Below are 22,554 nucleotides of genomic sequence, written 5' to 3'. Positions count from 1 at the left end.
CAGTCATTCAGTCGTGTCCAACTCTTTGTGACCCCATGAATCGCAGCACACCCAGCCTCCCCGTCCATCACCAACTCCTGGAGTTCACTCAAACTCACGTCCATAAGTCAGTGATGCCATCCAGCCATCTCATCCTCTGTCGTCCCCTTCTCCTCCTGCCCCCAATCCCTCCCAGCATCAGAGTCTTTTCCAATGAGTCAACTCTTCGCATGAGGTGGCCAAAGTACTGGAGTTTCAGCTTTAGCATCATTCCTTCCAAAGAAATCCCAGGGCTGATCTCCTTCAGAATGCACTGGTTGGGTCTCCTTGCAGTCCAAGGGACTCTCAAGAGTCTTCTCCAACACCACAGTTCAAAAGCATCAATTCTTAGGCACTCAGCTTTCTTTACAGTCCAACTCACATCCATACATGACTACTGGAAAAACCATAGCCTTGACTAGACAGACCTTTGTTGGCAAAGTAATGTCTCTGCTTTTTAATATGCTATCTAGGTTGGTCATAACTTTCCTCCCAAGGAGTAAGCGTCTTTTAGTTTCATGGCTGCAATCACCATCTGGAGAGATTTTGGAGCCCCAAAAAATAAAGTCTGACACTGTTTCCACTGTTTCCCCATCTATTTCTCATGAAGTGATGGGACCAGATGCCATGATCTTCGTTTTCTGGATGTTGAGCTTTAAGCCAACTTTTTCACTCTCCACTTTCACTTTCATCAAGAGGCTTTTTAGTTCCTCTTCACTTTCTGCATAAGGGTGGTGTCATCTGCATATCTGAGGTTATTCATATTTCTCCCAGCAATATTGATTCCAGCTTGTGCTTCTTCCAGCCCCGCGTTTCTCTGGGTGTACTCTGCATATAAGTTAAATAAGCAGGGTGACAGTATACAGCCTTGATGAACTCCTTTTCCTATTTGGAACCAGTCTATTTTTCCATGTCCAGTTCTAACTGTTGCTTCCTGACCTGCATATAGGTTTCTCAAGAGGCAGGTCAGGTGGTCTGGTAGTCCCATCTCTTTGAGAATTTTCCACAGTTTATTGTGATCCACACAGTCAAAGGCTTTGGCATAGTCAATAAAGCAGAAATAGATGTTTTTCTGGAACTCTCTTGCTTTTTCAATGATCCAGCAGATGTTGGCAATTTGATCTCTGGTTCCTCTGCCTTTTCTAAAACCAGCTTGAACATCTGGAAGTTCACAGTTCACGTATTGCTGAAGCCTGGCTTGGAGAATTTTGAGCATTACTTTACTAGCATGTGAGATGAGTGCAATTGTGCAGTAGTTTGAGCATTGTTTGGCATTGCCTTTCTTTGGGATTGGAATGAAAACAGACCTTTTCCAGTCCTGTGGCCACTGCTGAGTTTTCCAAATTTGCTGGCATATTGAGTGCAGCACTTTCACAGCATCATCTTTCAGGATTTGGAATAGCTCAACTGGAATTCCATCACCTCCACTAGCTTTGGCTTTCTAGGGCCCACGTGACTTCACATTCTAGGATGTCTGGCTCTGTGTGAGTGATCATACCATCGTGATTATCTTGGTCTTGAAGATCTTTTTTGTACAGTTCTTCTGTGTATTCTTGCCACCTCTTCTTAATATTGTCTGCTTCTTTTAGGTCCATACCATTTCTGTCCTTTATCGAGCCCATCTTTGCATGAAATGTTCCCTTGCTATCTCTAATTTTCTTGAAGAGATCTCTCGTCTTTCCCATTCTGTTGTTTTCCTCTATTTCTTTGCATTGATCGCTGAGGAAGGCTTTCTTATCTCTTCTTGCTATTCTTTGGAACTCTGCATTCAGATGCTTATATCTTTCCTTTTCTCCTTTACTTTTCACTTCTCTTCTTTCCACAGGTATTTTTAAGGCCTCCCCAGACAGCCATTTTGCCTTTTTGCATTTCTTTTCCATGAGGATGGTCTTGATCCCTGTCTCCTGTACAGTGTCACAAACCTCCATCCATAGTTCATCAGGCACTCTATCTATGAGATCTAGGCCCTTAAATCTATTTCTTACTTCCACTGTATAATCATAAGGGATTTGATTTTGGTCATACCTGAATGGTCTAGTGGTTTTCCCTACTTTCTTCAATTTAAGTCTGAATTTGGCAGTAAGGAGTTCATGATCTGAGGCACAGTCAGCTCCTAGTCTTGTTTTTGTTGACTGTATAGAGCTTCTCCATCTTTGGCTGCAAAGAATATAATCAATCTGATTTCGGTGTTGACCATCTGGTGATGTCCATGTGTAGAATATTCTCTTGTGTTGTTGGAAGAGGGTGTTTGCTATGACCAGTGCATTTTCTTGGCAAAACTCTATTAGTCTTTGCCCTGCTTCATTCCGTATTCCAAGGCCAAATTTACCTGTTACTCCAGGTGTTTCTTGACTTCCTACTTTTGCATTCCAGTCCCCTGTAATGAAAAGGACATCTTTTTTGGGTGTTCATTCTAAAAGGTCTTGTAGGTCTTCATAGAACTGTTTAACTTCACCTTCTTCAGCATTACTGGTTGAGGCATAGACTTGGATTACTGTGATATTGAATGGTTTGCCTTAGAAACGAACAGAGATCATTCTGTCATTTTTGAGTTTGCATCCAAGTACTGAATTTCAGACTCTTTTGTTGACCATGATGGCTACTCCATTTCTTCTAAGGGATTCCTGCCTGCAGTAGTAGACAGAATGGTCATCTGAGTTAAATTCATGCATTCCAGTCCATTTTAGTTCGCTGATTCCTAGAATGTCGACGTTCACTCTTGCCATCTCTTTTTTGTCCACTTCCAATTTGCCTTGATTCATGGTCCTGACATTCCAGGATTACAATACAATATTGCTCTTTACAGCATCAGACCTTGCTTCTATCACCAGTCACATCCACAACTGGGTATTGTTTTTGCTCTGGCTTCATCCCTTCATTCTTTCTGGAGTTATTTCTCCACTGATCTCCAGTAGCATATTGGGCACCTACTGACCTGGGGAGTTCCTCTTTCAGTATTCTATCATTTTGCCTTTTCATACTGTTCATGGGGTTCTCAAGGCAAGAATACTGAAGTGGTTTGCCATTCCCTTCTCCACTGGACCACATTCTGGTCTTCTTAGGTTCAGTTAATTTGCTAGAGCAGCTCATGGAATGCAGGGAAACTCATTACTGGATCAGCTGTTTATTACAAAAGAATATAACTCAGGGTGAGCAATGTATGGGCTTGTGGGAAGAGGCTCAGAGCCCCCACCCCCTTTCCAGGCTTCACTCTTCCCCAGTCTCCCCCTGTTCACCAACCCAGAAACTCTCTGAATCCCGTCCTTTTGGGGTTTATGGAGGCTTCATTACACAATCATGACTGATCCAGTGATGGGGCATCAGTTATTGAACTCAACATCCAGCCTCTGACCGGGGTAGGGCTGAAAGTTCCAACCTCTAATCGCATCATAGGTTTCTCTAGCAACCAGCCCATCTCAAGGTATGGTTCTCAAAGTCACTTCATCAGGATAAACTTGGGTGAGGTTGCTCTCATCACTTAGGAAATTCTGAGGGTTTTAAAAGCTGTGCAAGGGATGGGAGGAAGACCAAATTCATATTTATTATAAGTCACAATCTCACAAACGTCAAGTAATATCAAGTGATGTCCTTAGAGCAAAGGGTGTGAACAAGATAAAGTGTATATGGAGGAGTGGAAGAATTTGATCATCAAAAGTGCTGTGCAGGTGTAAGGTGCTGGCCAGGCTGGGAGGCTTGTGGAGCAAGCAGGATGCCACCAGCTAAGCCAGCCTTGCGCCTGTCTTCTGTCTCAGACAGTAGTGCTCTGTGCTCCTTGGACTTGTTAGAATCCTGGTTTCCAGTGGGGCCAGTGGAACAAAGGTAATATTTCAAAACAAGTGAAGAGGGGCTTTGAAACTGGTCAGGAGGTGGAGGGAGAATTCTGGAGGGAGGCCTGGTTGGAGGTATGGACTGTGGGTCCAGTGGGAAGGTGATGGCGGACGTGCTCCTTAGAAGATGGGCCAACCCCTTGGCTGGCAGCGCCTGCTGTGCTCTGGCCGGATGACCGGTCGGGGCTGCATCTGAGGAGTGCTGGGAGGGCGAGTGCAGTGGCCAGCGGGTCCCTCCCTCCACCACCAGTCAGGGTTATGAGGCGTCTGCCCCACACAGGCCCCTGGTCTGTTCCCACACCCCGGTTGGGGCCTTGGTCGGGAGCAGGTGTGTGACTGGGGCAGTGGGTGCCATTGGGAGGTTTGGGGGTTATGTACCTTTCATGTAGATTCCAGTGAGGGCCCCCAGCCCACCCCAACCCCCAAAATCCTGTGGCTGATCGTACCCATTACTCAGGTGAGGTTTTCTAGTCTGGAGCTTGGCCCTTGGGGAAGCACTTGCGGCCTCCCCTGGGGCTGAAATCCATTGGTGTCCCACCGCCTCCTGCTGGAGCCATGTGGGAGCCCTGACTTGGGGGAGAGGAGCCTGACGGGGGAGGAGTCTGATAAGGGGGTGGAGTCTGACCAGGGTGGAGTCTAGTCGGGGGGAGGAGTCTGATAAGGAGGTGGAGTCTGACCAGGGGGAGGAGCCTAACAGGGGCGGAGTCTGAAGGGTGGAGTCTGACCGGGGGAAGAGTCTGACCAGGGGGAGGAGCCAGCTTGTCAACGGCTGCCCTGGGACCTGAAGGGTCGGGTCGTTGGTTGCTTTGTCTCAAGTTTACCTTCCATGAGGTGGGAAGAAGGCCACTTGCGTTTCCTGACTTGGGATGTGATCGTGTGATCCTGGGCATGAAGGTGCCTGAGAAAGGCCACGCCCGTGTCATTGCTCCCTTTTCTGTGCTGGAACTCCTGTGAGTTGGCAACTTGTGTCCTCTTCGTGACTGGTGCTTTTCTGTACCAACCCCGGTTTTGTTTTGTGTTGTTTTTCTCTTCTTTCAATTTTCAGAGCTTCCCTCAATTATCTAGTCAGTTGGTGGGTCAGTCATAGGCCTGCCTGAGGTGGCTCGGCCAGGGCTGGTGCACACAGGCGGCCCCTGTGGTGAGAGCCCAGTGAGCCCTGCCCCCGCCGTCCTGGGCTGTGTGCTTTCCAGGAGGCCACCCTCCCGGTCTCCCCCATGGGCTTCACCTGCTTCCCCGGCCAGTCCACAGCATCCCTCTCTCGGGCTTTCTAATCTGCCTGCTGGTCCTTCCCACCAACTCAGGCCACATGATTGAAACATATGCTTTGATGCTCCAGGAATGTGCGTGGCACCCTGGGGCCAAATGCCTGGGGTTTTGAAGAACATTCTGCTTCTCAGTAGTTCTACTCATTCAGTGAAGGCCATCACAGAACACATAACCAAAATATTTTTGTTGGTTTTTTTTTTTTTTTTGCCTGTTTAATCTTTTGGCTGTGCCTCTCAGCATGCTGAGATATTAGTTCCCTGACTGGGGATTGAAACTTTGCCCCCAGCATTGGCAATGCAGAGTCCTAACCACTGCACCATCAGGGAGATCCTAAACCGACGTATTCTTAACTTGCAGAGTCTGGTATTCTGCTCCTATGAATAAATACGCGCACACAGGAGGCACAGGGCGCGGCTGACCTTGTGGTCTGCCGGCTGTCTGGGCAGCGGGTGAGGACTGGCCGAGACCCCCAGAGCTTCCCACCGAGAGGCCACAGCTCTGTGCTCTGTGGGTGGTGAGACGCTGCCCCCTCCTGGCCTGATTTGCCGCGTGGACACGTTCCTGAAGACGCATTGCCCCCTGGTGGAGGGAGGAGGTGACACTTTGGGAGAACATTTATGAACCGGTTCCAATGTGTGTGATTTCTGGGCGTCTCATTGCTCTGAGGAAAGTGCTGAGCAGCTGAAACAATGAAGAATGGGGGGACCACAACAAGGGCAGGTGGGCCTCCGGACGCGGACCGAGGGATCTCAGGAGAGGAGAGGCCGAAGCCCAGTCAGGCCAAGGGCGCAGGTGTGGTGCTGGCTCACGACCTCCGGTGAGCGGGGAGTGCGGAGCCCCAGGCGGGGGTCCATGTGCCGTCAGGCCCCCCTGGTTTCCCGAGTGTGTCCCCGCTGCCCACGCCCACCTGGCATGGCTTTTCTCTTCCCGCTGCTCCCTGCTCAGCAACCAGCCACAGCCTGTGTGTAGACAGAAACCAGCGCAGGTGCAGAGCCTGCGTGCAGGCCCCTGCTCCCTGAATGGGGTGCTCAAGCCTCCCGTTTTCTCCCTGTCAGTGGGAATGCCGTCTCCTCACCAGCAGCCCCAGGAATCCCACATGGGGAGAGTTTACAGGGCCAGACCCTGCCCATGATAACCTCACAGGGACATGGTCAGCCTGCCCTAGATGTCCTCTGTCACATGGAACTCAGCATCTTCCGCCCCAGACTCCTCCCTTGTCCTCAGTTTCTGTGGGTCGCCGGCATCACTGTTTCTCCTGGAGGCCTGGATGGTCCCAGCCTCCTCCTCTGATGCTCCCAAGGTCAGGGGCTGCGGGCCAGTTTTGGGTGAGGAGGAAAGAAGGGAGGTGGTACTTGGTCCCTGGGAGCGTGACCACCTGTGTCAAATGGTCTGTTTTCCTGGCCTGGCCTTGCTTCCTGGGACCCTATGCCTTTCTCTCCCACTGGCCCCTTCTGGTTCCTTCCCTTCGAACCTGTGTTCTCTCCTGTCACAGCCCAGGCCGCACCCCTACTCCCCAGTCTCTCTGGCCACACAGGTTCCTGCAGAGGCAGTGTCATTTCTTCTCTGCCTGCGGAGTCCCCATTGCTCCACAGATGTGGGCAGGTAAGGAGGGAAGAAGGAAGTGCAGGGGTGTATTAGGGCTTAAGGGAGCCTCATGAATCCCTAGCTGAAGTCCACACCTGCCTCTGCCCTGGACTTTAGACTCATGCAGAGTCTGAGCCTCCCTGACTGTGCTGAGGTCCTTGCCTCTGTGTCCTGTCCAGGTGGGGTCCTGTAGTGGGGTGGGGTCAGGTGGGTGGGAAATGACCTTCTGGTCTCCAGAGCACTTGGATTATTGGAAGGTTATTTCTTTGTGTAAAGAGCTAGATTTTTAAATGAGTTTTCTATCACATAACAAAAGCATATTTTGCCTGGAAACACTGAGAGTTTAGGATGGAAAGTCCTGTCTCCTCTTTATGTAAAAAGCTAGATTTTTAAATTAGTTTTCTATCACATAACAAAAGCATATTTTCGTGGAAATGCCAAGAGTTTAGGATGGAAACTTCTGTCTCCCAGCCTGGCTGTCTCAGCCCCAGCCCCATGTTGGCCACTCCCTGTGTTCTGGCATTTTCTCTGTCTGTCCTCGAGAGCCACATCGCACCTCCGAATCTGCATCTTTGTAAGCACAAGTGGGCCCAGAGTCTGTTTTATAGAGCCTCACACGCCTCCCATTTCTTTCCAGTTGCCTCCCGGGCTGTGCCCCCAAAGTACGTGAGCGGCTCTAAGTGGTACGGCCGTCGGAGCCACCCCGAGCCCTGTGGCGCTGCAGGTGGAGCCCCAGGTTTACTGGAGCAGCCGGCCAGACCCAGTGCGAGGAGCAAGCTTCGCCGCTCCGCGTCCCTGGAAAGCGTGGAGGTGGGTGGACCCCGCCTTGGCACCCGCCTCCCCCCAGTCACTGCTCACATGACATGACACAGGAGGACGGGAGAGGGCATCTCATTGCTGGAAGAGGGGCTATTTGGGGACCTACATTTTGTTTTAAGGTGTCTCTGGGTCTCTCTGTCTGCAGGGCAGCTCTGGCCACAGAGCATCCTCCTTCAGAAACGGGGTCTCGGAGCATGTCCTGTTTACCACCACCTTGCCCTGGCCCTGCAGGAGGAGGGGAAGGCTAATCGACTGAGGGTAGAAAGGGCAGGTGTGCAACAGCCACAGTCACCCGCGTCCAGCCCTTGGACCAAGGCTCACCCTGCACAACTTGGTGGGCTCACGATGGATGCCTCCGGGGCCCCCACTGAGACTCCTTGAGCTGTCCACTGCGGGAGGCTTCGGGCCTTCGTGTCAAAAAGTCTATCCACAGGGCAGATCCACCCCCTGCAGGTTAATCGTGGCTGACGTCCTACTCTTTCTGTTTTTCCAGAGTCTCAAGTCTGATGAAGAAGCCGACAGCGCGAAGGAGCCTCAGAATGAATTGTTTGAAGCCCAAGGTAAAGCCTGGCCTTGTGGTAAATGCCCACTTTGGTCAGTGCTGGGCTGTCAGGCAGCAGGCTGCCAGCGAAAGAGAATTTCCTGGGAGGTGCCCAGTGTGGGTGGTCTCTCTGGGGTGCCCTTCTCCTGGGGAGGTCCCAGCTCTGAGATTCCTGAGGTCAGATCCTTGGGCAGGGGCTGCTGGCTAAGAGAGCAGCGAGTTGGTTGGCTAGGGTCATAGTGATCCTCCCGACCAGCAGGCATGGGCCAGGGGACTCCTTCCTAATGTGCCAGGCCTGGGCCAGCAGCCTCCCCACTCACCAGAGGCCCTGCATGTGCCCCAAGTGGAGGGCGAGACGTGGCTCTGGTCCTGGGAACCTGGCGGAGCACCCGGAAGGCAGTCACAGGTGCTTTGCATCAGCATGTGGGTGTGCGGGTTCCTTAAGGACACCTCTCACCAGCGTGTGTCACAGGGCAGAATGTGCAGGACCACGGCTCCAGCGGGAGACCTGAACTGACCTGGAGCTTCTCCTGAGTGAGAGGTCTGCACTGGTGCTGAGCACCGTCCAGACTGTGGTCCTCAGGGGCCGAGGCTGTTGCTGGCTCAGTGCTGAGCGTGGGGACGTCAAGTGAATGAACCAAGTGTCTGTGCTACTGGATGAAGCAGATGGACCTCTTTGTGTCCAAAAATCACTTCCTACATTCCCTGGACTCAGACTAAATCTAGGGGATGAGAGGAAGGGCTCCGGGGAGGTTATCCACTGAGTGATGTTGGGCTCTCTGCCCAGAGACAGGTTGGGTGCTTCTTTCCATCCAGGTTAGAACTGACCCTCCTGCACAAACACTAACGTCAGACCTCACAGGACTTACTTACCTTCTCTGCCAGCCCTGAGAACAGGCCCTGGTGTCAGAATTGCTTTCCCCCTTTTTTGGTTCCTGCCTTTATTTATTTGTTTATTTTTAAAATTTAATTAAAATTAAATTTTATTTATTAATTTATTAATTTAATTTATTATTTTAATTTATTAATTAAAATACATTTAATTAATAAATGTATTTATTTGGCTGTGTCAGGTCTTAGTGGTAGCATGCAGGATCTTCACACGTCATCTGGGATCTTTCATTGCAGTGCACAGGTTTCTGTCTAGTTGCAGGGCACAGGCTTAGTTGCTCCATGGCACATGGGATCTGAGTTCCCTGATCAGATCAGTCGCTCAGTCGTGTCCGACTGTTTGTGACCCCATGAATCGCAGCACACCAGGCCTCCCTGTCCATCACCAACTCCTGGAGTTCACTCAGACTCACGTCCATCGAGTCAGTGATGCCATCCAGCCATCTCATCCTCTGTCGTCCCCTTCTCCTCCTGCCCCCAATGACCAAGGATCGAGCCTGAGTCCCCTGCATTGCAAGGTGGATTCTTAACCACGGGACCTTCAGAGAAGTCCCTGTTTTTCCATTTTTCCATAGAACTTTCAGATGTTTTAAGCTGGAAGGGGTCTTGGAAGTGGCCCTTTCCTTGTGTTTTCCTCAACCCAACATACAGCATCATTCCTGAGCATGGAGGCTTAGCTTTCCTCAGGAAAGGACTTTCTGATTATTAGTCGGGTTATCACAGTAAACGCCAAGATGACTCCTCTCTGGAGACCTCCAGACCACTGACTGGGAGCCAGGGTCTGGTCAGGTGCAGGTGACCCTCGTCCTGTGTCGGCAGGGTGGTGCAGTCTGGGTGTGGAAGGAGCGCTGCTTTGAAGCCTTGCTTATCTAAAGAGAGCTCTCTGTGGGCACCCCAAGGTCTGTCTTCTCCCAAAGGGTGTTTCTCTGGCAAAGCTTCAGAAACCTCAGTAAGCCACCTGGCTAACGTAGAAAGGCTATGAAACCAGGCCGGCTGTCACCCGGACTTGCTGCTGAGTCTGCATCTCAAAGACCCCTGTGGCTCCTGATGTGAGGTGGTATGGAAAACAGCCCATCTCGGGGCATTTTTGCTGGGGAAAAAAAAGAAAAAAGATAACACTCACCCTGCATCCAAACTAGCCTTTGGTGCTAAGTTCCAGGTTACAGGAGATGTTAGGGGTGGAGGGCAGGAGGCCGGGGACTGGGGGGTGGGCGGGAGGTGACCCAGCGACTCTGGGGGAGTAGCCACACACACAGGGAGGGTTCTGCGTTGATGCTCAGTTGAAGAAATCGGCCGTCGGGAGACTTGGGAGAGAACTGGGACGTCGTTGTTGGGTTGTAGGGCCATCGTCGCACTGGGGTCAGGAGTGCATACGAAACACTCAGGGGTGAGAACACGGCAGCTGGGATTTGCCTTCAAATTCTTGGGCCAGGGACTTCTGTGGTGATCTATTGTCTAGGACTCCACAGTCCCATTGCAGGGGGCCCGGGTTCCATCCCTTGTCTGAGAACTAGAGCCCCCATGCTGTAACTAAGAGTTTGCATGCCACAGCTAAAAAGATCTCACATGCAGCAACCAAGACCCAGAGCAGCCCAATAAATATTACAGAAAAAAGAAATACGTGGGCAAGAACAAGCAGGGGTAGATGAAGCCAGGGCGAGGGGCTGCCCAAGGGACAGGGTCATTGGCCTTTGTTGGACTGTGCTCTTTGCTTTGGGCAGCTTTGAAGACCTTCAAGATGTTAATTTTTTAAATCTGGCCCTTTTATTCTAAGTACAAAGCTTGCGGGTATGCTCCTGGTGCTACAGCTTCTGTAGGTGCCCTTCAGAAAATGCCTTCCCCACGTGCAGCAGAGTCCCCCTTTTATTGTGAAATTTTGCATAGAATTAAGTTGGAAGAATTGCACAGTGAGCCCCATGGAGCCACCATCGGAAGCTTGACTCTCACATGTGTCCCTCTGCCCATCTGTCAGTCCATCTGATTTCAGAGTAAAGTACCGCCTTGGTGTGTTTCCCCTGCTTCAGGCCAGCTGCCAACCTGGGGTTCTGAGGTCTTTGGGAGCGCCCGGAAGCCCCGCAGCCACTCCTTCGACACCCCTGAGACCCGGGTCTGGGGCCTCTGGGAAGAGCTGGGTGTGGGCAGCAGCGGCCACCTCACCGAGCAGGAGCTGGCCCTGGTCTGCCAGAGCATCGGGCTCCAGGGCCTGGCGAAGGAGGTGAGAGGGGATGGGATGGACCGCCCCAAAGGCCTGGGTCTTTGTAGTTGGTGCCGGGCCTGGAAAACCCCTTCACCCTCAGACACAGATTCAGTCGTCACTGTCTGGCCTAAAACCCTGTGCTAATTCCCAGGGCTTGTGCTGAGGGTACGTCTCGGGCCACCTTCACGCAGGATGCCCCTCTGCCTGGAGCTCTCTCCCCTCTCTGGTCTCCCTAGGCCTACCGCCCAGCCCAAAGGTTGTGCCCATAGCATCTGGCTGTGACCCTGGCGGCTGTGTTCAGCCCTTCCCTCCTTCGGGACCCAGGGGAGGAGGGGGCAGTGCAATGGGATGGGCCCTGCCTTACTGACTGTGAACCACTGGGATTCCATACACACGTGTCCCGCACACACACGTCCCACCGTCCAGCAGACTCCCTCACAGCAGACTTGGGATGGGTGTTTGGGAGATGCGGGATGCTCAGCTGGGTGGAAACTGACAGGAGTGTGGATTTCACAAGCCCCAGCCAGGAAGCCAGTGCTCAGATAGCAAGCTGCCTGCTTGGTGGGGTGGGGGCTGGGCCTGGGCGGGGCGGTCAAGGCTGCTGGGGAGCAGCCTCTGAGCAGATGCCTGAGGCGCTTTTCTTTAGGAACTTGAAGACCTGTTCAACAAGCTGGACCAAGATGGGGATGGCAGAGTGAGTCTGGAGGAGCTCCAGCTTGGCCTGTTCAATCATGGGTCCCCTCGACCACTGGAACTGGCCCCGCTTGTCAAACCCAGCAGGTCCTGGTCTCGTTACCAGGTAAGGTGGGGCGATTAACTCTTGAAGCCCAGGGTGACTGCCATCACTCTCCTGAAGGCCTGAGCTCTCTGCCTGGTCCCCAGAGTGGGTGCCCAGGAGGTGGTTGGAGTGACCTGACCTGACATCGCTTCTGCCTGGCTATGCGCCACTGGTGAACTGCTCGCCTTCTCTGTGCCACAGGTTCCTCATCTGTAAAGTGGACGCACCTCATAGGGGTCTCATATGGATTCCCTGGGGTACACTGCGTTCCACCAAACGCACCCGGTCCCTCCTCCCTGGGGGGCAGAGTCACTATCAGGGCCGTGCCTTCCCCGGGACTAGCCCTCCAGGCTCTCCTGGAGCTGTGTTATTCCCATTTTTCATCCTGCACGAGTCCAGCTGGAGTCAAGCAGACTTTATTTACACTGTGATGTTGGCCGGTGAGTTTGCTTCATGTCTGTCCCAGGGTGGTCAGGGCTCCTTCTTCCACCGCAGGGCACGGTTGTCCTGGGGAGTCTTGCTGCCGCCTCTTTGGCAACGTGGTTGGTCCCGTAGTTTGTGGGCGGTGGTGCAGGAACAGTGTGGCCTTGTTCTCTGCTGGGCTGGGCGCGTCCGAAAATCAGGTTTCTGCCCCTGAAGCCACTGAGACGGGGAAGGAGTCAGGGTAGTGAGGACAGTGCCTGGCCACCTGAGGGCAGGGACTGCATGGTGCCCACAGCCCGCGGAGGAGGGCTCCTCCCAGGGGCCTCGGCCCCTCGTTCCTGCCCAGGAAGCGCTGACATGGCCCCGGGGCCATGTCCTGTGCGTGTGGACACCAGTGTGACTGGGCTGCAGGTGTGGGGCCTTGTGCAGCAGACCGAGGTTCTCCTGCTCCATCAGGCGAGCCCCTGGGTCTGGTGGTCTGGGGACACCCACCTCAGAGAGGAGGGGGCCGCTGCTCCTCCTTGTTCGGGCCCCAACAGCCAATGCGTGTCCTGGGGGCCCTCCCTGGGGCAGGAAGCAGCTTACCGGCCACACCTCAGCCTCACCCGTCAGCTTTCTGGCCGAGGGATTTTTCTGCTCTTGTCTCCAGCCCTGAATCCTGAGGACACGTGCCCTCTGCTCAGGCCGCTCGACCTCTTCTGAAGCCCATCTTGGGTTTCTATGCATAGACTGGGTTTCCCTCGGCTGGTGTGTGCCTTCCCAGGCTCTTCCTCTGGGAGGACAGGCGAGAAGCCATTGCTTGTTTAGAGAGAAGTTACTTCGGGGGGCCCTGCAGGTGCTGGGGCATCCCCACGCACAGCCTCAGGCAGACGGCCCTGAGCCCTGAGCTCGGGTCTCCTCCGCTGAGCCTGCAGTTCCCGCAGGTCCTCTGGGTACCCTGTTCCCTGCAGCAGGAATCAGGGGGAGGCCGCGCCCGCCGAGCACAGGTGGTGAGGTCAGGGAAGGTGCGCGGGGAGGCCCGCGGTCCTCACAGCGCTGGTCCCCGTGTGCAGGTCCCGGAGGAGAGTGTTGGCCAGACCACCACATCGTCCCTCGTGTCCGTGTGCTCGGGCCCCCGCCTCTTCTGCAGTGTGGATGACGGCAGCGGCTTCGCCTTCCCGGAGCAGATCATCTCCTTGTGGGCCCAGGAGGGCGTTCACAATGGCAGGGAGGTCTTGCAGGTGTGGGCCGGTCACGCGGCTGCCCCAGCAGAGGCGTCTGGGCGGGAGGATTGGGGGGAGCCGCTGCCCATGAGGGAGGCTGGACAGAGAACCTCGCAGACACAGGCCCCATGGAGGGAAGGCCCGTCATCCTCACTTTTTGCTTTATTTTTTGATATCGATATGTAGCACCTCTTAACTTAGAAACATAATAAGTAAACAGCAGAGAAAGCCCACAGCCCCAAACAAATCCTTTAGAGGGTAGGTTTCAGTATCTCAGACACCCCGTAGTGCGTGTCGGCCTCCGAGCGGATCCTGGGTCCTGGAGGACAGGAGGGCCTCTTAGTGACTGCAGCACGTGGGCGTGGACACCAGGAGGCGCCGCCCACACGTGTCGTGCGGTTTTTCTAATCTGGAAGCTGCTGCCCAGACCTCTTCGTCCTCTGCTCCCCCCGTGATTTCATTGCTGAGAAGCGTGATTTCATTGCTGAGAAGCGTGCTCTCAGCGTGTCGTGGCGGCAGCTTCCGGGTTGCTCCGCACGCTTTAGCGTCCTGTCATTTTTCTCCCAGAAGCCCTCGGGGCCATGGAGAAGCGTGGAGGTTCAAGTCCCCATCTCCCGCTTTACAGGAAGGGCTTCCCCGTGGGCCCTGCCATGTGCCTGCCCCACCCGTGTGTCTGCAGCTTGTAGTCACAAGCACCAGTCACCGAGAGAGCAGCCACGCCACCCGCGTTGTCACTAGGCCGCCGGCAGGTGCGTGGACGTTCCCAGCCTACTCTTTTTCTTACTATGGTAAAATACAGAAAGCACCGTTTTTCTGTTCTTTTAACTTTACCTACCCCAATCCCGAGGGGGAATGGCTGTGACTCTCGGAAATGCCTGGCTGTGGCTCATCGCTCTATCAATCGTTTCCACCAACAGAACCCACATTGTTCCTATGTCTGTTCGTGCTGTTCAGAGATATATTAAGGATTCTTTGTGTCTGAAATGGCAAGAATTCAACTCACACATGGCAAGAGGAGGACATCAGGGATCTTTGTGATCAGCTGGGGAAGGAGGAGGATGTTTAGGCTTGGGAGTCCCAGCTCTGGGGGTTGTTAGGACTCTCCTGGTCTCTGGGTCTTGGCTTCAGGTCAAGCACTCTTGCACGGCTCCCCAGGACCCCGTGGTCTATACACTTGCTTTGACAGAGGAAAAGTCCTCCAGCCTCCCTATCAATCCCCTAAGTCCTCTGCTTGCATATGCCCTCTTCTGTGTCTGTCCCTTTGTCCAAGAAGGGGGACTCTGTCCATCCTGGGTCATGCCCGCCTCTAAAGCAGGGACAGAGAGGGGAGGAGCTGTATATTGACCGTGGGAGGGGGACATCAGTGTTGACAGGGACCTGGGGAGATGTACCCCAGAGGGATGGGAGCAGGGAAGAGGCTTCATCCAAGAGGTGGAGACTTTGCAGACAGAAAAGGATGGTACTGGGACAGTAAGGTCTGGGCCTGAGAGAGCCAGCAAATGTCTGAAGACCCACTCATCCTGCCTGCCCGATGGGCCTTTGTGTTTTCAGAGCCTTGACTTCAGTGTGGACGAGAAGGTGAACCTTTTGGAGCTGACCTGGGCCCTGGAGAATGAGCTCATGATGGTGGGCGGGGCCACCCAGCAGGCAGCCTTAGCCTGCTACCGCCAGGAGCTGAGCTTCTGCCAGTAAGAGCCCCCCTGGGGCGGAGGGGCGTGGGGTGCCTCTGGCCAGGCTGGCCTCCTCGCCCAGGACACGGGCAGCCTGCGGGAGAAGAAAGGGTGCTTCCAGCATGGTCACAAAGCACGGCATGGAGATTGGGCCAAGAATGTATTCCTTTTTAATTGGGTTTGGCTCCAGTTGAGCTGGATATTCAGGCCATCCATCTACTGAGCTTGTTGGGACAGAGATTGTTACTGTATTTTTATTGATGCTCTGAAGCTACAGAAGAGGTTGGCAGTAATTCCAATCTCCATCCTCACGACTTTGCATCTCGTTAGGTACCGACAGATGAGACCTCTGACATCGGGCAACTCTGCAGAGGGGCCCAAAGGAAGACTGCTTTGGGAGGATGAGGAAGGGAGACAAGCTCGGTGCTTCTCCAGTGGGAAAAACAGGCACCAGGATAGCCAGTGCACTGAGCCTCAGGCAGGGTCTGGGGTGACCGGACAGAGACAGGAGTCTCCTCTGCGCTGGGCAACTCCCTGGCTCTTAGGTGCTAGGCTACAGTTGGCAAGGCTGTGACCAGGCAGGATAAGGGGTGGCCCCCTTCTCCCCTTCATGCGTCCAGTCCCAGGTTAGGTGCTGGAGATCCCTGGGGCCCCAGGCCCAGCTGCAGGCAAGAGGGAGTGTGGATAATTTCCCACTTCTTCTAAGGCCGTCTGGAGGGGTGAACACTGCACGCCCCAGGCTCAAACTTCTTGGTCCAGAAACCTGCTAGAAACCCCATTGCAAGCCAGTTGGCTTCTTGCTGTATGTACTTCTGTAAAACAGACTCAACAGCTGCAGAAACCATCCTGGTAGGAGGAGGGTCAGGCTTCCCGGGTGGCGTTAGTCGTAAAGAACCCACTTGCCAATGCTAGTGCAACCCGCTTGCCAACGCAAGAGGCCTGAGAGATGCAAGTTCCATCCCTGTGTCAGGAAGATGCCCTGGAGGAGGGCATGACAGCCCACTCTGGTATTCTCGCCTGGAGAATCCCATGGACAGAGCAGCCTGGAGGGCTACAGTCCATAGGATTACAGAGTCAGACATGACTGCAGTGACTTGGCACGCGTGCACAGGAGGTGAGTCAGCCCAGCGCTGGCCACTGCTCAGCACTCTTAGGCCAGCCGAGTTTGTTCCTTCAGACTGGCTCGCTAGGCCCAGAGCAGTGTCCCCAGTGATCCCTCCCTCCTTTCTGCAGGGAGCAGGTGGAGCAGATGGCCAGGGAGCGAGATAAGGCCAGGCAAGACCTGGAGAAAGCTGAGCAGAGGAACCTGGAGTTTGTGAAGGAGACGGATGACCTGCACTCTGCCCTGGAGCAGCTCACGGAGGAGAAGGTCAGGTAGGTCCTGCCGGGGTCCTGGGCCAGGGCGGATGGTGGGCCCAGGCTGCTGCCAGCTGAGGCCCTGCTGTCTCACCTGAGCCCGCAGCAGGGAGCCCGCAGACCAGGCATCACCCATGAAGTGGGCTGAGCGGACTCCGCAGAGTCAGCCCGGCTGGTGGCAGACAGACCAGAGGAAAGCATTTCTGACCTTTATGAAAGTCTTTCCCTCTCTCTCGATGTGTCACCTGCCTCCCTGTGGTTCTTTGCTGTGGCCGCGTTCGGTTCCATCCCAGACAGGGGAGGTGCCGGGTCCCCTCTGGACGCACATGGGGCTCCTGGGGCTCCCCGCTGGGGGGCAGCCTGACTGCACACGCCCTTCCTCTGCGGCCAGCGCTGCCCTCCCCAAGCGCCCACAAGCCGACGGTGACTGATTTCAGGCCATCAGTCGGGGAGCTGAGAATGGATTTGCGTTGGTCTCAGCCTGGTTGACCTGATTCTCCCGACCACCCCGAAGGGACTCGGTGAAGTTCTCTCTGAGTCAGAGAACCAGAGACTCGTTATCTCCATCCAAGAATCTGGTTGGGGGACACAAGGCCTCGAGGGCCATGTGGGTGTTTGGATTTTGCTCCACGAGTAACACGGTATCATTGGCACATTTTTAGAAATAGTGTTTGCAGTTGTGTTAGGTTGCTGCTGCTGCTACATCGCTTCAGTCGTGTCCGACTCTGTGCGACCCCATAGACGGCAGCCAACCAGGCCTCCTGTGTGTTAGGTTACTCTAACAGAAAAGTATTAAAGGATACATGTTCATTGTAGAAAACTTGGAAAATACACACACGAGGAAAAATAAAAGCAAACATTTCACGTCCACAGAGGTTGTCGCTCCTGACCTTTCTCACGCGTCCCTCGCTTCTTCCTGTGCGTGTGGTCGCTTTCAGAGAGGTGAATGTTGCATATCCTTCCTGAGCACCCGTCATGAGGCTCTGCCATATGTTACTGCACATTTCCCCTTTAAAGAGGGGAGTGATATGATCAAGTTTGTAAAACTCGCCCCAAGATCTGCAGGTTCTTAGGTTAATCACGCTCATCAAATTGTTTCCCTGAGTGACAGCTGCCCTTGTGCCCCAAAGCTCTGTGGTGAGTCTGAGGGAGGCCGAGCCAATCGTTTCTGGTTTCGACCACAGTCGAATTTATTGCGGACCCAGGCAGGCTCTGCCGAAATAAGAGTTTCCACTTACCTTCAGTCTACATATACTGGGTTTGAGAATCCTGTTAAGCAACTGTTTCAGTGATGTTGTTCAGTCACTCAGTCGTGTCTGACTCTTTGCGACCCCATGGACTGCAGGGCACAAGGCTTCCCTGTCCTCCGCCATCTCCCAGAGCCTGCTCAAACTCGTGTCCATCGAGTCAGTGATGCCATCCAACCATCTCATGCTCTGTCGTCCCGTTCTCCTGCCTTTAATCTTTCCCAGCATCAGGGTCTTTTCCAATCAGTCAGTTCTTTGCATCAGGTGGTCAAAGTACTGGAATTTCAGCTTCAGCATCAGTCCTTCCAATGAATATTCAGGACTGATTTCCTTTATGATGATTTGATCTCCTTGCAGTCCAAGGAACTCTTAAGAGTTGTCTCCAACACCACAGTTCAAAAACATCAATTCTTTGGTGCTCAGCTTTCTTTATGGTCCAAATCTCACATCTGTGTGTTACTACTGGAAAAACCATAGCTTTGACTAGATGGACCTTTGTCGGCAAAGTGATATCTCTGCTTTTTAATATGCTGTCTAGGTTGGTCATAGGTTTTCTTACAAGGATCAAGCATCATTTAATTTCATGGCTGCAGTCATCATCTGCAGTGATTTTGGAGCCCAAGAAAATAAAGTCTGTCACTGTTTCCATTGTTGCCCTATGTGTTTGCCATGAAGTGATGGGACCAGATGCCATGATTTTAGTTTTCTGAATATTGAGTTTTAAGCCAGCTTTTTCACTGTCCTCTTTCACTTTCATCAAGAGGCTCTTTAGGTCTTCACTTTCTGCCTTAAGGGTGCTTATCATCCGCATATCTGAGGTTATTGATATTTCTCCTGGCAATCTTGATTCCAGCTTGTGCTTCATCCAGCCTGGCATTTCACATGATGTACTCTCCATATAAGTTAAACGAGCAGGGTGACAATATACTGCGTTGACGTACTCCTTTCCCAATTGTAAACCAGTCTGTTGTACTCTGTCTAGTTCTCACTTTTGCTTCTTGACCTGCATGCAGGTTTCACAGGAGGCAGGTAAGGTGGTCTGATATTCCCATCTCTTTAAGAATTTTGCAGTTTGTTGTGGTCTACACAGTCAGAGGCTTTAGTGTAGTCAATGAAGCAGACATATGTGTTTTTTTGTGGAATTCTCTAGCTTTTTCTGTGACCCAGTGGATGTTGGCAATTTGATCTCTGGTTCCTCTGCCTTTTCTAAATCCAGCTTATACATCTGGAAGTTCTCGGTTCACATACTTTTGAAGCCTTGCTTGAATGATTTTGAGCATTACTTTGCTAGCATGTGAAATGAATGCAGTTGTGTGGTAGTTTGAACATTCTTTGGGATTGGAACACAGGAAAATGAAATCTGTCAGTGCTTCCACTTTTTCTCCTTCGATTTGCCATGAAGTGATGGGACTGGATGCTGTGATCTTAGATTTTTGAATGTTGAGTTTCAAGCCAACTTTTTCGCTCTCCTCTTTCACCCTCATCAAGAGGCTCTTTAGTTCCTCTTTGCTTTCTGCCATTAGAGTGGTATCATCTGTATATCTGAGATTGTTGATATTTCTCCTGACATTTTGCATGATGTACTCTCTATGTTAAATAAGCAAGGTGACAATATACAGCCTTGATGTCCTCCTTTCCCAATTTTGAATTAGTCCATTGTTCCATGTCCAGTTCTGTTGCTGCTTGACCCACACACAGGTTTCTCAGGAGGCAGGTAAGATGGTCTGATATTCCCATCTCTTGAAGAATTTTCCACAGTTTATTGTGATCCACATAGTCAAAGACTTTAATGTAGACAATGAAGCAGAAGTAGATGTTTTTCTGGAATTCTCTTGCTTTTTCTATGATCCAGTGGATGTTGGCAATTTGATCTCTAGGTCCTCTGCCTTTTCTAGATCCAGTTTGTGCATTTGAAAATTCTTGGTTTATGTACTGTTGAAGCTTAGCTTGAAGGATTTTGAGCATTACTTTGCTAATGTGGAATAAGTGCTGCTGTGTGGTAGTTTGAACATTCTTTGGCATTTCCCTCCTTTGGGATTGAAATGAAAACTGACCTTTTCCAGTCCTGTGGTCATTGCTGAGTTTTCCAGATTTGCTGGCATATTGAGTGCAGCACTTTAAGAGCATCATCTTTTAGGATTTTAAATAGCTCAGCTCCACTAGCTTTAGTGATAAAGCTAAGGTTTGGCACTGTTTTCCCTGCTGATAGAAATGGTTGTTGCAAAAGATCACTGCAGAGTCTGAGGGGAAGGGCCCTGCCCCATCCTCTGTCTGCTTGGGATTCGCTGTGTGCTAGTTTTCCAAGGCTTGTGGTGGAGGCTGACTTCTCTGCGCCTTCAGTCACCAAGGGCCCTGATGCTGCCTTTATTTACCAATGCATTTTTTTTTTTGATGACGTGGAAAAGGTTGAATGGCCAAGGGGTGCCAGAGACCCACCCAGAAGTCACCTGCCAGCTCGCCCCATGGGCCGAGGGACCCGCTGGCTCCCTTGTCTGTGTGGGGTCACCTCTGCCAGACTCGAGGGGGGCAGTTCATGAGGCCTCCGCCTCTCCACAACACTGAAGCTCCCGCATCTATCAGGCGGAAACAAATGTGTCCCCAGTGCTGAGGCCAAGTGTGCTGACGGGAGACCCCGGGGAGGGAGAGGCCCAGATGAGCCCCCGATGCACCGTGTGCCGTATGCTTTGCAGACGCCTGGAGCAGGGCTACCAGGGGAGGCTGAGCCTCCTGCGGTCCGAGGTGGAAGTGGAACGCGAGCTGTTCTGGGAGGAGGCCCGGCGGCAGAGGGCCGGGCTGGAGGAGGACCTGAGGCGCCTGCAGGCGGAGGAGACCGGCCTCCACGAGAAGCTGACCCTGGCCCTGAAGGTAGGGGGGTTCATGGTGCTGCGGGGTGCCTCCTCAGGACCCCCCACCTGAAAAGAGGGAGGCCACATTGCCCGGGGGTCCCTCCTCCATACCCACACCTTCCTGAGCCAGGTGTCAACCCTCCCTGCGGCCCTGGGGGCTTGACCCTAAAGAACGTTTTCTGCAGCCCCCGAGAGAGCCCATTTCTCAGCCGAAGCGGAAGCGTCCTGGCTTCTCCAGGAGAGACCCAGGCCTCCTCTGCAGCCGTGTGGGCCGCAGGATGGGGGCCCCGGGGCTCTCGCTCTCGGCTCTGGGTCAGTGGCCGCCGCCTCGGCTGCCTCCCTGGAACCACAGCACTAGACCAAACACAAAAGCGTCACCCGCCCCCAACCCTGGCTGTGTGACCTGGATCGGGGGCACTCTTCCTGGCTGTGGAGAGGGTCCCTGACCTGCTCCCCGCCTGCCTTTGGTTCCAGTGAGGTGGCCCCGGCCCCACCTCCTTCTTCTTCCCTGACTGTGGGTTCCCCCACACCGCCCTGCCTCCCTCCCCCAGAGGAGAAGCCAGGCCTGCCTTCTGGTTTATCCTGTGTCTCCGAACACCGCCCTCCTTCTGGTGGACTCCTGGGCTGTTGCGGGGCAGCTTCAAATCTGTCCTTTCAAAGACGGCTCGGGAAGGGTTGTCACTGGCTTCCACTCGTGCTGCTTATGACCTTCTCGAGAGCTCAGGTGCCTGGGAGAGCCTCCCCCAGGGCTCCTGCTCTGGAGCCCTGCCTCTCGCTCCCTCCTCCATCCTGGCCAACCATTGACCTGTGTCTTGTAGGAAAATAGTCGATTGCAGAAGGAGATGATTGAAGTCGTGGAGAAGCTCTCAGACTCTCAGAAGCTAGTCCTGAAGCTTCAGAATGACCTGGAGTTTGTGTTGAAGGATAAGGCAAGTCCTCTTGCAGACTCTGAGTCCCCAGACAAGCGCCTGTGGGTGTTGGTAAAGGGCGTCAGGGTCTTGATGGAGAATACACAGGAGACGGAATTGGGTTTTTCTGCTAAAATTCCACGTGTTGCTCAGTCACTCAGTCATGTCTGAATCTTTGTGACCCCCATGGACTGTAGCCCGCCAGGCTCCTCCGTCCGTGGAATTTTCCAGGCGCAGTCAAGAATACTGGAGTGGGTGCCATTTCCTGCTCCAGGGGATCTCCCCGTTCCGGGGCTGAACCTGCGTCTCCTGCGTCTCCTACGTTGGCAGGCGGGCTCTTTGGCACTAGTGCCACCTGGGAACCCTAAATGCTGTGATGCAGAGGAAGTTATTAAGGCCACTTCGCCTGGAGTTTCCTCCCCTTCAGGCAGTACAGGGGTGCAGGTGACACCCAGTGATGCCCTGCATTGACCTGGTGACGAGGCCTGGACCAGGCAGCAACTCTGCACAGACCCCAGTGCTGGGGTGAGGAGCGCTTAGAGACCTGGCCCTTTCTGTCACCTTGAGGGGAGGACGGGAAAGGAGGGAGGTGCAGGGTCCGTGCAAGGGGCCTCCCAGGTGGCCGAGGCAAGAAGGCAGCCCAGGGTCCAGGTGGGAGCATGACCACCTTCCTGAAATTCGAAACATCCTTCTGCCCTGAGACCTTTGAAACGAGGGAGGGGAGGAAGGGGAGGGACAGGTGGCTGCACCTGCAGATGCTGAGCGTACTGCGGCAGTACGAGGGGGTGGCAGCCCACCCTCTACCTGGCCTGAGGTCCTGGCCCTCACTTTCCTGCTTGCATCCGGCTTTCAGCTGGAGCCTCAGAGCACAGAACTCCTGGCCCAGGAAGAGCGATTCTCAGAGATCCTGAAGGAATACGAGCTTAAGTGCCGGGTAAGTGTCCCCCTGCCCTGCCCGAGGGAACGTCAGGCGCTGTCTGC

The 22,554-nt window shown here is 53.4% G+C and overlaps 1 protein-coding gene across 6 annotated transcripts in view; it reads left to right on the top strand.

Annotated features, from left to right (window-relative positions):
* The window catches only part of LOC113903700 (ninein-like protein), a 96,684-nt gene that overhangs the window by 46,292 nt on the left and 27,838 nt on the right, over positions 1 to 22,554 (top strand). For 3 of the 6 annotated variants that reach the window (XM_027560260.1, XM_027560261.1, XM_027560262.1), the window contains 10 exons: positions 7,333 to 7,505; positions 8,008 to 8,074; positions 10,971 to 11,161; positions 11,790 to 11,942; positions 13,397 to 13,564; positions 15,098 to 15,234; positions 16,450 to 16,590; positions 20,510 to 20,684; positions 21,484 to 21,594; positions 22,427 to 22,507. In XM_027560260.1, the coding sequence (XP_027416061.1) occupies positions 7,333 to 7,505; positions 8,008 to 8,074; positions 10,971 to 11,161; positions 11,790 to 11,942; positions 13,397 to 13,564; positions 15,098 to 15,234; positions 16,450 to 16,590; positions 20,510 to 20,684; positions 21,484 to 21,594; positions 22,427 to 22,507 (1,397 nt within the window). Of the gene's footprint in view, positions 1 to 6,688; positions 6,714 to 7,332; positions 7,506 to 8,007; positions 8,075 to 10,970; positions 11,162 to 11,789; positions 11,943 to 13,396; positions 13,565 to 15,097; positions 15,235 to 16,449; positions 16,591 to 20,509; positions 20,685 to 21,483; positions 21,595 to 22,426; positions 22,508 to 22,554 lie in introns of those variants that run through there. The other 3 variants (XM_027560258.1, XM_027560257.1, XM_027560259.1) reach the window with 2 other exon arrangements.

The sequence above is a fragment of the Bos indicus x Bos taurus genome, chromosome 13 (genome assembly GCF_003369695.1).
Source record: "Bos indicus x Bos taurus breed Angus x Brahman F1 hybrid chromosome 13, Bos_hybrid_MaternalHap_v2.0, whole genome shotgun sequence".
Classification (NCBI taxonomy): domain Eukaryota; kingdom Metazoa; phylum Chordata; class Mammalia; order Artiodactyla; family Bovidae; genus Bos; species Bos indicus x Bos taurus.
The sequence above is the reverse complement of the archived record's forward strand: the minus strand, read 5'-3'. Positions and strand labels throughout refer to the sequence as shown.